The sequence below is a fragment of the Copidosoma floridanum genome, unplaced genomic scaffold, assembly GCF_036245765.1.
Source record: "Copidosoma floridanum isolate Cflo_tuat_1 unplaced genomic scaffold, Cflo_Japanese_pri ptg000035l, whole genome shotgun sequence".
NCBI lineage: Eukaryota > Metazoa > Arthropoda > Insecta > Hymenoptera > Encyrtidae > Copidosoma > Copidosoma floridanum.
Window position 1 is genome coordinate 3,567,075 of NW_028321912.1, and position 15,039 is coordinate 3,582,113.

The following is a 15,039-nucleotide window of genomic DNA, read 5'->3' on the forward strand; positions in this document are numbered from 1 at the left end:
TATACAAGATATACATCACGGACAGCTCGCTGGTGACACTTCTAGACACACACACACACACACACACACACACACACACACACACACACACACATACACACACATCGCTTTAAATGCACTTTTGTCACTCGCTAATCATTTTTCTCCTCTGAGGAAAAAAATTCGCGGTTCTGTCGAAAAATACACTGCAACGAAAATTTGAAACTATTCATTTGTATCAAGTGTACTTAAACATTGACAATCGAAAAAACTCGGTTTTTATTCATATTATTTCATTTTTTCCTTCTCACCCTACGTTTTTGCAATATTGAAACTCAGGCGTTGCGAAGCGTGTTTTTTCCGACAGAAGCTTATTGACGGCTTTCCTTTAAAGCACGTACTCTGATGCGACTGCTAAGAGGCTTGCTAGAGATTCATCAAGCTTTTTGTCGATATAACTAGATACTTAAAATTTTTTTTTTTCCTTTATGTTTTTACTTTTTAGAAACGCTGTTGGAAATTTAGTTTTCATTTTAAACTTTTTTTTTTTCACCGTTTTGCACTCGACTGCGTTTTAATGATACATTGCATTGCATTCAGCGACTTTAAAATATGAACACTTCGTAAAAAAATTTCACGATTCCACGATCGCGTTCGCTCGTGAAAGGGTTATTCATGACTACAGTATTGAAATTAGTGAAGATTATTTACAAAAGCTTGCCATCCGACGTAAAATAGCGATCGACGCACGAATAATGGTCGTATAGGTACAATTTACACGGAATATGATAACGAACAGCTTTATTTACAATCAGCGCAAGCGACGAAAATATACGTAATTCATTTTTTGTCAACTTTTTTATTATTTTTTTTTTATATTTTTTTTTATTTTCCTCAACTAACCATAGTTACGTTGTTTCGTTACAAATATTGTTTCTAACTTTCTTATAATATTTGCGTAATCTACATCAAATATACATTTGTGGTAATAAACGATCGTAACCGTACTAATGGCTTAAATTATTTTTTATTCGTTATACATCGAGAAGTTATTCAGTCCATGAAATCGTCTGAAATCATTGAAATTATATGTAATTAATCTGAAATCTCATGAATCCAATGAGATTATTCTGCAATTGAAATTTAAACATATTGTCAGGGAAAAAATTTTTCTAGCTTTGTTTGTAAAAGTAAATTTTAATTTAGTGCTTAAAAGTATGTACCAGCTGGATCAGCATTTATATACTATTATTGGCCATTTTGAACTATTATGCATTCATTTTAAAGGATTTATATTTTATTTCCAGACGAAGTTGTGATCTTAGAATTATATCAGTATTTTAATGAAGCATTCCTATTAGAATAAAGAAAGTACACTGATTTAATAAAAAAATGTTCATTGAGTAGCCAATGAAATCATTATTGAATCGTTATGAAATCATGATGAAGTCACTCAACACGTTGTGAAATCTCAAGTTATTCCAAGTCCCAACGTAAGATTGAATAGCTCCTCGTTATATATTCATTTTATCAACCCCTCAATTTTCGTTTAACGTGTAAAGTTTGCGTAATTCCTCGCACAAGCTTAATCGAAATCGTATTCTTCGTCGATAAAATTTCACTTTCTCACTACCGTTAGGTATTAAAGCACCATTAGTGTATAATAATATTCCCTCGAAACAAAAGGTACGATGATGGGTCATAACTTTATCGTATACATTAACTACGATACAGCTCCGTACCCAAAACTACAAACAACATACCTTCACCCAACAAATATCGATCCACGTCAGTCTTGACGATCACTTTGATCGTCTTGTACGCAAAACAAAAGGTCCAAAAACGCCATTATCGATATCTCAACCGAAAAAAGCATCCTACACAACACACAAAAAACGTTCAAAGTAAAATCGGCGTTTGAAGTAATGTTTAAAGTCCCCCCAAAGAAAAAGCAAATCCCGGCATTAGCAGGTGTTCTTATCCGCCTGGCAGATGCCCTCGGGGGACGCGAGGAACAGCTTGCCGTCGGCGCAGGCACAGAGTTGATAGACAGCGATGCCTTCGGAGGCGGCTGCTCGACCCGAGGCGCCTTGGCGCTGCTGTCTGTTGGGCGACTTGTCCTGGACACCAGCCGTTCTCAAGCCCTTGAGGAAGACGCTGCGCGAGTCCAGCGTTACCGCCCCGTCCTGGCTGGTGAGTTTCAGGTGGGACAGGCAGTTCGCGCTTATGCCGCTCGCCGACGACTCGATGCTTATTCGCTGGGGCGCTCGGACGATCAGCGTCCGCGTTGCTGATTCCAGCCTGGGGACACATTTTACAGCGTTGACTTGGTTGCTTTTGGTTAGGATGGGGGTTTGGTGGTGCTTTCATGGGTATTTATGTCAATGGACGAGGATGGAACTGACAGGTGATGAGCATAGAGCTACATAAGTATGATTCTCAACACATGATTTTAAGTGATTATTTATGTTCTGTATTGTATATGAATGTGTTCTTCACCAATGCACATGCAGATTTGAGAAAGTATTGAGTCTTCATTGAAATCGATATAAATGTACGTTTAGGTTAGTTTTTAAAGTGTATGGTTGGATGTTTAGTGTAACCTGAGGTCATGCCCAGCTTCCGAACTGACGAGTGGCGTTTGTATGCTGCCTTCGAAAATGGCACCTCCGACACCGGTGACCTTCAGATTTTTCGCGCCCACCACGACGCGCTCGTTGTTGGCCGAAAACAAGAGTTTACCGTTTGGATCGGTTATCTGGAAGGTCCTCGATACGCACTCGGCCTTGTCCTCACCTGGAATATTGCGAGTAAAATTGTTACTGCTGTGAATAAAAAAAAAGATATACGAGGTGTCCAAAAAGGTACCGGGACGGTTGATTTCGACAGAATAGAGGCTAAGAATTATCAAATGGCTTTTGCAAAAGAATTCAAATTTAAAAAAAAAAACGAATAAAAATTTCATGATTTAAAAAATTAGGTAAAGTTCAGTTAAAGATTTTCAAATGGAATTCAACATTTTTAAATTACACGAAAAGCCCAAAAAAATTTCATGTTTTGTAAAGTTTCTAAGGTTGTTTCGAGGTCAGACGAGTTTTTGATGAAGTATCAGTAAATCATTCTTTTTATGAGAAATCATCTGCACACTTTGATCATGACTTTAAAAATAATATTAACACCAACATAAAATTGTACTACATTTTTAAACGACCTTTAAAATGTTAAGACTCTTTTACAAGTCATTTTTTAAAGTAATTCCTAGTGTCTGTTCTGAGAAAACTTTCAGGATGTACCACATATATACTGTATACTCACAAAAAATGTAAGAGAAATGTTAAAACTTTTTTAATACATGTACAAATTAGTTAATTATTTTAATATCCATTAATAGAACGTCAACGTGCTTTATGTCTTGTTCCTCTTCAATATTTCCATCTTAAATCGATTAAGGAAATCTATAATGAGTAATTCAATACGATTCCTGCTAATGGTTAAACCTTAATATTACACCGTAAAGTGATTGTCAAGGAAAAATTATCCAGTACAGTTTTAATTAAAATTTTGGTAAAACCACAAAACTAACATATGAAAAAAATGTGATTAACAAAACAGTTCATAGTATACAGAAAACGTTTGTTGTATCGAAAAAACTTATATTCCCCGTGCAGTGGAAGTAAAAGAAAACACAACGATGGAAGTGACAAAAAGTTGGCTCACTTAAAGTAAATCGGGCAAGCGTTTGGCCATTATCGCCCCTGGCCGAAGCGGTGAAGTTCGACCAAGACTCAAGCATGAGATTGCTGCCCCGCCTCGATTTAACGCTCGAGGCTATCAGGGCGTCGAGGATGGCTGCTTGGCCCCTCAGTTCAATGCCACCGGGGATTACTTTCAATGAGCCCATGCCCTCCTGGAACACGAATTAGAAATTCACGTGCACTGTTGAGATGTAAACTTATAATTTTATGATTGTAAATGAATATTTGCGCAACCAGTGGTTTAATAATAGCCAATAAACAGTTTTTTCTATAAATAGTTTGTACACTAAGACTATAACTAGTCTACGTCCAATTAATTTTTTACTACAATCATAATTCTGGCCTTGAGTAAATTTTTTTGTAACTTCACAGTAACTTTCAATGAAATAAAATTGATGTTAATTTTATCTCGTTTATCATTTTTTCTCTTAATCAAGGAAAAAATTGCCGCAGCTGAATAAGAGAAATTAGTTATTAAAAACATACGTTAAAATTTATTGAACACCAAAAGGATGATTTGCAGAAACTTGTTCTTGCGGTAAAAGTTCCAGTCACTTTTTTCTACATTCACATATAAATACACACCAATAGTAATGTGAATGATACAAAGTAAGCCTTGCAGAATCAAAATCATATAAAATTAAAAAAAAACTAGGAGGTTTCTGTACATATTCAATAGTAGGTACAAAAGCTAGTATAATTTTTAAGATATAAATTACCACTATAATGTCTAGCATCGTTTCCTCAGATGCATCTGCTTATTAGATTTCAACGATTTCAGTTCATTTAAATGTAACAAATTACATTAAAAAAAAAAAAAATGTGTAAAAAGAATAAAGAATATTTTTCTTATGGAATAGCTGATAAGTTGTACGATTGATTCAGAAAAAAATTGTTTTTGCCTTCACAACAATCAACTTTTTTGTACGTCTTCATTTAAAGATTAGGCAATACTTTTTAATCTCCTAAAAAAACGAATGACACAGTAAATTTCTTCTTTGCTCTTATTATAGAAAAATGATGTTATTCCCCGATAAATCGTAAATAACAATCAAATTTCTCAACAAAATTACCTCAGCCAGTCGTCACTTGGAAGCGAACGAACGAGCGTGAATGTGAACAGTTGGTCATCATTCGATTAACCGCAGTAGCTCACGGCACTTGGCTCATTCATCGAAATTAGCCCCATCTTCGAAAACTCACGCCTCGTACGTATATGGTTGGTACACACGTGCAGGCGTGTAAGCGCGCAACCTAATGGCTGCGCCCATTTCGTGATTATGAAAATTAATTGACCCGCAACACGCACGAGGATACCGTGGCTCCGGCGCGAACCACCTTCTTCTCCCCGTCCCCTTTCAATCCTCATTCCCTTCGTACTTTCCTTCACCTCCGGATTTGTGATGCCAGCGATTTATTTATTGTTGCGAGCTTGCTATCTCCCGAATATTCATCTCTTCTATTCAATGTTTAATTAAAATCAATCGCAATTTCACGATGTTTACTAAAATCTTAAAAACGTGCTACATCTAAATGAAGTCAGATTAGATTTCGTTCTTAATTTCCTTATTGATGAATTGTCTTATAATAAAGAAGCAAATAAGTACGATATTATTACAAAATCAGAACCATTTTTCTTGACAACTAGCTGGCAAGTGACTCATTACTGATTTGGTGTATCGATAATAATGTGCTACTTTCAAGTACTACGAGGAGTTCTGAGATCGTTCTAAGTTGTAAACAAGTGTGGGATATTCTCCATCTTACATCTATACCTCCACTAACCAACATGTAAATGAAATAATTTGTTTGTAAGTTTTTCCGGACATTCATCGTTGGCACATGTATATATGTGCTCGACGTTTCCGGAGAAAAGACAAAAACAAAATTTCAACGAAAATGAGTAAGTATTACAACACACGTGTACTTGGCGTGATTTCTTCATTGTCTACTTTAGCTCAAAGCGTCAAAATGCATGAATCATTTCAAAGCGTTAATGAATAGAGGTGTAGGAGGGTTGGGGAAAAAAATTTTACTGGTTGCAGAACCATCAGAGGACGATGAGTAAAACTGTCAATAAATTATTGTATCGAAAAGGAATGTTCTGTTTATTCATTTGTTTTCTTCCATCTATTACATCTAAAAATCACCATCATCGCCAAATAAAAGTATACTTTGTATAATTTATGTACAGTTTGTGTGTAAACTGGATCAAGTCTTTCCTCAAACATATTCCTATTTTATTTGTACAACAACTAAGGGAAAAAAGAATACTTAACAAATTTATCATCCGAATGACGGCAACGTATGTTCAAGTTTGTTTAATTTTTAAAATAATGTATTATTAGCTATTAAACATAGCACACAATTTATAAGTAATGTTTTTTCCTGAGTTGTGTAAAAAACAAATACTTAATCTATAAATTTTAATTTTAATTTTTATCAAATATACAAATGATATAGAATTATTTTTGGGGAAAAGCTTGATCCACTTTATACACAGTTTGCATATAAACTGTATACAATACTTTTACACGGTAATAGTAATTAATTTCTTCTTAGTCACCACGATATCTTAGTTAGAAGAATTTCAGGACTTTGACTTAGAAAACTGAAGATAAATACTGATTTCAGAGAAAGCTTAGCATCAATTATGAACAATATAATATGAAGTAATATTTTCTTTCGCGGCATTAAAGTGCAAAAGTTCAGCATGTATTCTCGTCTATATATGTTGATACCAACAAAAAACGTAAAACAATTGCGTGAATGACATAATCTCAGATCAAGATCAGATAAAATAAAACGTCTCCAGCTTTTCATGCCTTTACAAAATTGGAAAAAAACTTAGTATTATCATATATATTTCCAACTTCTGAGCTTTGACATGTTCCATCCTCTTTGGCTGACACTCATGTAAAAAAGTAAATCATTGTACCAGACGATGGACCTGACGAATTTTTTGCGGGAATACTGAACTGGTTGACATCCATAAAACCGTCCATATCCCAGCTCGGTGGATCCCCTGGCAATTGACCTCTCCTTCGTATTGACACACTTATTGGCATCAAGGAGGTCGTTTCAGAGCCACTGATTGCGGGTATCATTCTCGGTAATTACCGCATGTACACACACGTATGACGTAGACCGCTGAATAATGCTTACGAGCCTCACGCCAGAAATAATATTGTCGGCTGAAACATTGCCGACGATTAAAACGAAGGGACGGAGACCGGTGGCGAGGGCTTATTTTTGGAGAGACGCGGATGATTTGTCAGGCAGTCCCCCCCCCTGGCCACAAGATCGTTGCGCGTTTGTTGGCGCGTATTTCGCCGGCCGCATTGTTTAATTCGGTCCGCACGCCGGACTTCTAAATTGGCGAGGTATATGTTTGACGCCTGCGGTCGTTCCGCACTGCCACCTGTTTCATGGATCCGTTGTACGGAGACCCAAGCTGGATTAATTAGAATTTTTTTTTTTCTAATTATCATCACGGTAATTAACAGACGGGCTTATGATATGGCTGACAGACGTAGTGGGATTAATAACACGTGTCGTATCCGCGTATTTTGATTATCGCGGTTTTTTAACAAAAGGATCAGAAAAGTGTATGGTAAAACAGAGCTCTTTGTTTATCGACGGAGCAGTTTGGTGGGGGGGGGGATGGCGTTAGATAATGAAGCCCATCGCAAGTTCGAGAGTTGGTTGAGCGACGACCGTAATATAATATTAATTAAGGGTGGGCTCTCTCGACGATGCCGGCCGATAACTTCAGAGTCGTCTGCTGGCTGTTCTCGAGAGCCGGATGTCGTTTTGCCGACAAACGGATGAGTGTGAAGGGAGGGAGATAAAAAAAGGAGTGGGGAGGAAGAGGAGCTTCATTAACCTAATTGAAAATGGCAATCTGACTTTCCATGGTCTTTGTGATCGGGTTGAATATACAGATCTAGGTCGAGTTTCTGGCATAAATAATTACCAAGTCATCCCGTGTTGTAATGTGGGAAGTTTTGCACTTTTTGTCGTACGCAGCATAATTTTGATAATGAACGTCAGCTGTCAGGATGAACGCCACGGGGCATCATTAAAGTTTGACGTTCCTAACAGTCAGTTCCCCTTTTGTTCGCGACAAGGTTATTTTATGCGATGTTGCTTTTTTTCTGTTTAAGATGGCTCACAAACGAGAAGATGGGAGTGTAATTATTTCAAAATTTGGATACGATGGTATGTATCAACAAGTAGGACAGTGTTTGTGTTTAACGATAATAATAAAGTTTATTTGCAAATAAACTAATAATTTATTGCAGCACAGGTAGACAATGTTTAAATTTTTTTAATTTAATTACATTTCACGACTTTTTCGTATAGTATACACATAGTTGGAGAATCACAGTGATCATTGTATTACCATTTTTATTTAACACGTATTGCTTTTTAAAATAAAGTTTATGATACATGTGTCATATATTCTTATTACTAGGTCATATATAATATTACATATTCTTATTACGTAACTCGCAGATCGAATTCTAATTACTCTTTGAGAGAGAATTTGAATATTTTATTTGCATGGGCCTTTGTAAGCTTTTTAATACGTATATCAAATAAATAGTAATTTTTTACGTGCCAATAAACAAATTTAAACAGTTTGTTATTTTTTTAATCACTAATTCTCATCCTTATTCGGTGTCGTGGGTTGTATCGCAAACAGAATCCACAGAAAAAAATCTGAGTGCCCTGATCGCGGATCGAACCCACAGACCCTACAACGGTGTTGTTTCCGAAACCAGCATGCTAACCACTGAGCCAACACCCCCTCTGGTAGAAAATGATGAATTTAAACGAGAGCTACGACATTTGTTAGAGAAAGGCATCGTTTGAAGAGTAATTGAAAGCTTAGTGTGTTAGAAGTACTATTGAATATTTAAAATTTGTATGTTACTACTTTATTATTACTAAAATTGAAATATAACATTTTTAAAACGTTAACCTTGAATGTACAAGTTTTTCAAAGAAAACTATAAATATTTTAAAGCAAAAAATCCAAACCAGTGATAATCATGACGTACCTTCCCATAGAACTCTATATGTAAAACAAAAAAAAAAAAAAAAAAAACACACGGACTTTGGATTAAAATATATCTCCTGCGTGAGGCAGATATTGCCTTATTTTTTGAAAGGACGTTTATTATTACTTAAGTTACAACACATTAAATTTTTGTTCAAACCTGTATACTTTTTTTTCATAACCCGTCTACCTTAAATAATTTTATAAATAATGTAAATATGATTTACGTTTAATTGGTACTAATAATTATGTAGTGTTTAGTTTAACTGGGTCAGTATGAATGGATTATAATACATGTATTATTAATGCACCATTTAATTGCTTGTAGTTACATCCCGAATGTATGAGTGATTTTTACACGTTTTGGATCAAATAATGAGTTGAAATAGTAGTGGTTCAAAAATTAATTTCATGTTATCCAGTAGTCAGGATTTTAAATTGAACTGTCAATTAGTAAATAAACTAATTCATGATTAGTAAATACACAAATTCATTGAGTATGTAGAGTTAATTGGTAAATTGGATCATAATTAATTATTACAAACGGAAATTGGAACTACATTAATTAAATCAGTTACGTAAATATGTACATACAGGAATTATTAACGAATAAGTAAACTTTCAATGCACCTCACACCGTGTGTGTTGACTACGTGTATCAGATATTTACATTTACAAGTGTACCGTCGCTTTATCGATTAGTTGCTGGTACGAGACTGCCCCGATAGAAATTTTTTTCCATCTCAGTTCTCTGTATTTTATTAAAAATCAAACCTCAAACGCTCAGCTGCGAGTTTGAAAACAATTTTTTTTGTTTTCACTTTCAAAAAATATACTAGTACTCCTTTCCATATGTCATCAAAGATCCTATCCTCGCGGCTTAAACTTTCGACCCGAAGCATAAATTTTCCCCCACTTGGACATAAAAAGATTTTCACATTTTGATGCGTGCCGCCCCAATAATATACTGCCTTTTCATTGGCTAGCTTGAGTCATTCTTCCTTACCTGTTCTCTTGAGGATAAAAGTTGAGGGTAGTAAAATTCGAAATGTACGCTACACAGCGGACGTGCTTGTGTACAGAAACATCAACGCGAGACGGCTTTATACGTGTAGGGATGTACATATTTATTCGTATGTATACGACGCGGCGATTCACCTAAAATTCATTGCACCTGGCGTATTGCCTCGGGGCTTTTATGTGACTCCTAGAGACTCCCTGGTATTAATAAAGGATGAAACTAGGCTTGCGCAGATGTTATACTTTTTTTTTGCTTTTATGATTGGTACAAGTATTCTATTTTGCGACGTGCTTTCAGGAAATCTTAGTATTTTTTTTTTTTTTTTTCAATTTAAAAACTCACACCCAAGAAAAATTTTTTAAAGAGACCATTCTCGGTTCGTCAATTGATTATTGACAGCTATAAAACGTACTATAGTCGGACCAAGTGAGCAGATACAATGTTTGTCCGTTTTGATACTTTGACTATAATTGTGTCAAGCTTTCGAAAGTTTTAGCTTGCATCTCCTAATGAATCCAAGTATACGTGTTTTTTTGTCTTTGTTTTGTACCTCTGTGAAAAAATCCTTGTTTTTCAGATTTTTCTTACAACTTTTTCGAGATAAACCTTTTTTTGCTGAAACTCTAAATTTTTTTTGGTCTTCTATCAATCCTTTGTAGTACTAACGGCTTTACTATAGATTTTTTTATTTGGATACTGAGAAACTTTGTTTTTAGTTAAGGTATTTATCAGTGGGTCTTTAAATTGTTAATCACAGTGACCTTATATCAGTACATACTTTACTCGCGTATCTGATTAGTGTAATATCTGTATTTTTGCTTTTATAATTGTAATAGTTTATGTATCGTTGTGTGGTTCTTTTAACATTTTTTTTGTCTATCATCTTATTGATGATTATATTCAACTTTGAGTAAATACGTATGTTTTGCTGGAGAAGTGACAATTTAATATAGTCTTATTGGTAAGAGCAAGAGAAATAAAAGGATTTGCGTTAATTTGCGTTTATTTTATTTATCAAAATTTGTATTGTAAAGAATAATTTTTATTACTCATAGATTTTTGTACCTGATGAGGGCCGAGACATTGTCCAAATGGCCGAAACGTCGTTTTGTTTTTTAATAAATACAAAATTTGACAGTACCACCATTGGACGTTATTTTAATTATTAACCAACTGTCATTGGACGTCTTGTATTAGAAATAAAAGGAGTTGTTTGTAGTTTTAGTGTAAATTAATAGTCCTACATTTTAATTTACGGAACTTGAGGATATATAAACAGCAATGTGTAATGCGCTTATGTCTGTGGATTTACTTCTTGGTTTTTATCAATTGTATTTATCAAAAATTGAGGTTAAAGTCAAAAAATGCCTGCAAAAAAAATATCGAAACGACCACAAGTGAGCTACAATTTCGTTCTACGTTAGCTATTCCAACTAGATGGTACAGGAATCTATATGTGTCTAGCTGCAATCGATATTCCTTCGCCATCCTCCTCCTCCTCCTTAACTTTTCCTTCTCTGGGAGGTGGTTTCTAATTGTCTTCTACGAGGCTTAATCGATCGCGAAATGCCGCCGCGGCGAAATGAACCAATTGCTCGTGTGTGCGCACCAGGAATATTGAAATGAGGCCGTCAAAGTGAGGATGGAATTTAATTTGGCCGCTCAAATGTTTGTTTATTGTTGAAAAGGAAGACTAGGATTGTTGAGATTTTATTTGTTCGTTTGTTGTATTATAAACATGAAGGGATTTTTCAACTGAGATTCTTGTATATTGTGTACATGTAGTTGCAGCATAAAATATTTTTTGCTAGTATATTGTCCTCATGCTAAGTTTGCTGCAAAAAGTACACCCAGTTACAGTCGACAAATGTATTCTATGAAGAACAATTCACATGGATTTTAATTATCTATTGCGTGGATGGATACCCCAGGGTTAATTTTTCTTTATTACCAACACACACGTTACATTCTTTTTACAAATTTTTTTTCACTTAATTTTTTTGACATTGTAAAAGTTAAATGGTACTTTAAGCAAAACAGTTTGATGCTGTAACTGATGAGATTTATCGGTGATTCTAGTCAATTTAAGAGTACTATTGTATCATTCACATTTTCAACGTGTACATATGAACAGTAACCTTTACGCCAGAGAAAAACCTTGTAAGATGTGGGGTTATAAATCATAACTCTTCTTTTTTTGAATTCTTTTACACACTAATTTTATTATAAAGTCTCATCAAACCATTTGCACAAGATGACTTTAATTCAGTATAATACAAGCGAGAAGCTCTACTTGAAGTGAGATACTCGTTTTTGTCTTGATACTTGGTTAATTCTACTTAGATTTTGATAAAGCGTAAGTTTGATTTGACTTATATTTTCCATGAATGTGAGGTAAAAACGATACAAACCACAAAATAGGGTATAAAGGTCTACAGGGCGTAAGTTTAGTTGAAATAAGTTAATACTTGTGAATATCATCCAAATCATAAATACGGCGTTGTAACTTGTTACAACGATTTCGCACGTCACCAATAAAGCCAATATAGAGACTATCAACATAAAAAATTTTTCGGTGATAATGAACCATACATTTTTACATTATTCTGTACTTTGGCAGTATTTTGGCGATCGGCAGTATTTATATATTTCAAAGTGAAATATGTGAAAGTTCTTCTGTCTTGTATGTGTACTAAAACATGAAAAATGCGTTCGAATGTAAATGACGAGAATTATCATATTAAAAAGATGTTTTGATTTTCTGTTGGTTTTTTTTTTTAATGGGAATAAATCTGGTAATCCACATTTTTGACCGCTTTTCTCAAATAAATACAAGGTCTCACATAATCATTTTAGAAAATCAAATATCCACTTAAAATAACCAAACCATTGCGGTATTTTTGCAATTTCCTTTTGAAATTTAGTGACAGTAATAACAAAAATAAATTGTTTTTTTATACATACGTAATCATGTGAGCCTCCAGAAAAAAAAAATCAATGAGCAGTCTTGGATGCAGATTTTCCTACCACTATTAACTCGCGTGACTCGATAAATAATCAAAACAGTGACAATAATATTAGCTTCAACATTCATTTTACAAGCATGTAGTACAAAAAGAAAACTGACATCAGTTTGGGCACGTTGATGGAGGAAAAGCGTTTTAAGCTGCACCAACGCAAAGTATACACAGGGATCAGAATAAGAAGATCACAGTGAGGAAAAGAGAGTAGTCGGAGTAGATGATCCGATGTATATTATAGAGTGAGAATGAGGAAATAAGAGAGGTACATTTCCCACGGGACTTTACGTACGTGTAGCACCAGTCGATCGTCGTGAGAGGACTTTTTACTTGGGAGCGAGCATTGATACGCTATGTCCCTGTCGAGTTTTCTGTACGAAGAGCGAGAGAAAAAAGAGACAAAGAGACTCCCGTCGATCCGAAGGTGCGAGCTCGATAATCGTGCGCCGAGGCACAAACTATCGCATTAACCCGATCCTTCGTCTCCGTGTGCTCTTTTTCTTCTCTTTGCTCTCTGTAGATCGGAAAATCACGACTTTGCCGTATTCTTCTGATTTTTCGACGTAGACGCGACGTGAGGGATATAGGTAAGACTGCGACTATGGAAAATTGGCTTGAAAGTGATGACTTGATTTCACGTACACGGAGCTAAGAAGCGCGTAGCTATTTTTTTTGCTTTCCAATATTTACCTATAGACGGTACATATTTTGCCTATATCGTTTATCCATCAGTAGTATCACGTTACTTCTATTTAACTGTTACAGTATTCAAACATTCAAAATTATTTCAAGTACGTAAAACGATTCTGTCTTCAGCCATAGCTTCGAAGAGAGTCCTACTCGGCATTGGTGAGTCGATTTTTCTATACAAAGGTACGTGCTCACGTTATTACGAAGATATGGGGTTACACGAGAATACACTCAAAGATAATGATGGCTTCAAAATGCGTGTCTTGAAAAATGTTATGATTTTTCACGAGCTCTGGGGTCTTATGTCACTTAAACGACGGAGTGCGCAACCTCGCAGTTCGTACAAAATTCAAATGGCGCAACAATCCGACATCAACTGCAAACTTTTCCGTGAATCAGCTGTGCGTTTGTTTTATTCATCACTGTTAGTCGGTGAGTGGAGTGGTAAGTTATTTTTTTATTTTCTTCAAGGTAAATAAATCGATTACGTACTGACAGTGACATAATGGCAATGCCGTGTTCCACGTTTTTATTCATTTCCTTCAAACTCAAGAAAAAGTAAGTTACAGATAATCATAAGTAATTCAGATGTGAAATACCATTTACCTTATACGTTTATGGGTGAATTAAGATAAAGTATTAATAAATTATACTCACTTCTAAAATTACCGATACGCAAAAAACGTAAGTTATTAGTTGTATCGATCCAGTTTCAACGCGTACATACGTTGACTTTTATATCGGCATCAGTTTTGTTTCCTTTAACGTCGTTTTTCACATTAATTCCATCAAATTCCCACCACTTTATCTGTATGTTATTTATCTTTCTTCTACATCCTTCGCACCTCTTCCTATTGTTTTTCTTTTCTTTGACTCATTTTATTCCATTCCTCCGTTCTTATCAAAAGTATACATCACGAAGCTCGAGCACTCTTTTCAGAGTTGCAATAATTTCCGAACCAAATTTCAATTCCAGTCAGTTCTTTTAACAGTGTACGATGATCTTCAAATTTGCGTGTCTGGATAAGTGTAAACTCATTGACGTTCAACTTTTATAAAATTTCTTGTCAATGTAATGATTACCAAGTAGGATTCTGTACGTATATCTTCTCAATTTATACTGCGTTACTGTTTTGTTAAAAATCTAAATTAAACTTTGGATAATATCCATACATACTATCCCGAAGATGTCATTATTGATGGCATAATTGAAACCTTCTTACTTCTATTTCATTACTAGTATTTCTCCAATAAACCATTAAAAAGAGCTTTTTTTAAAATATCACGCCCAATTTACCAGCTCGTAGTTTACAAAGAGTATAAGGTAAGCCTACGTATCGCGACCATCCTGTACGTATACAGCAAAAGGAAATTGCATTAGGCGTGATATTTTCCCCGCCACCTCGCACCAGCGATACCTACATGTGCATGTACATCAGTGGTGTACATAGGCTTCCCTCACCACCGTGAAGTTCCCTTTGCTCGACCAGAGGAGTATTCGCGCGCGCG

The 15,039-nt window shown here is 35.2% G+C and overlaps 1 protein-coding gene across 1 annotated transcript in view; it reads right to left on the reverse strand.

Moving 5' to 3' along the window:
- Positions 1 to 1,452: 1,452 nt before the first annotated feature.
- Scgdelta (sarcoglycan delta) overlaps positions 1,453 to 15,039 on the reverse strand; it is an 85,612-nt gene continuing 72,025 nt past the window's right edge. Inside the window, exons 3-5 of the mRNA XM_023390611.2 lie at positions 3,697 to 3,886; positions 2,583 to 2,775; positions 1,453 to 2,280 (exon numbers count right to left, since the gene is read on the reverse strand). Coding sequence (XP_023246379.2) covers positions 1,944 to 2,280; positions 2,583 to 2,775; positions 3,697 to 3,886 — 720 coding nt within the window. The 3' untranslated portion in view covers positions 1,453 to 1,943. The remainder of the gene's footprint in view (positions 2,281 to 2,582; positions 2,776 to 3,696; positions 3,887 to 15,039) is intronic.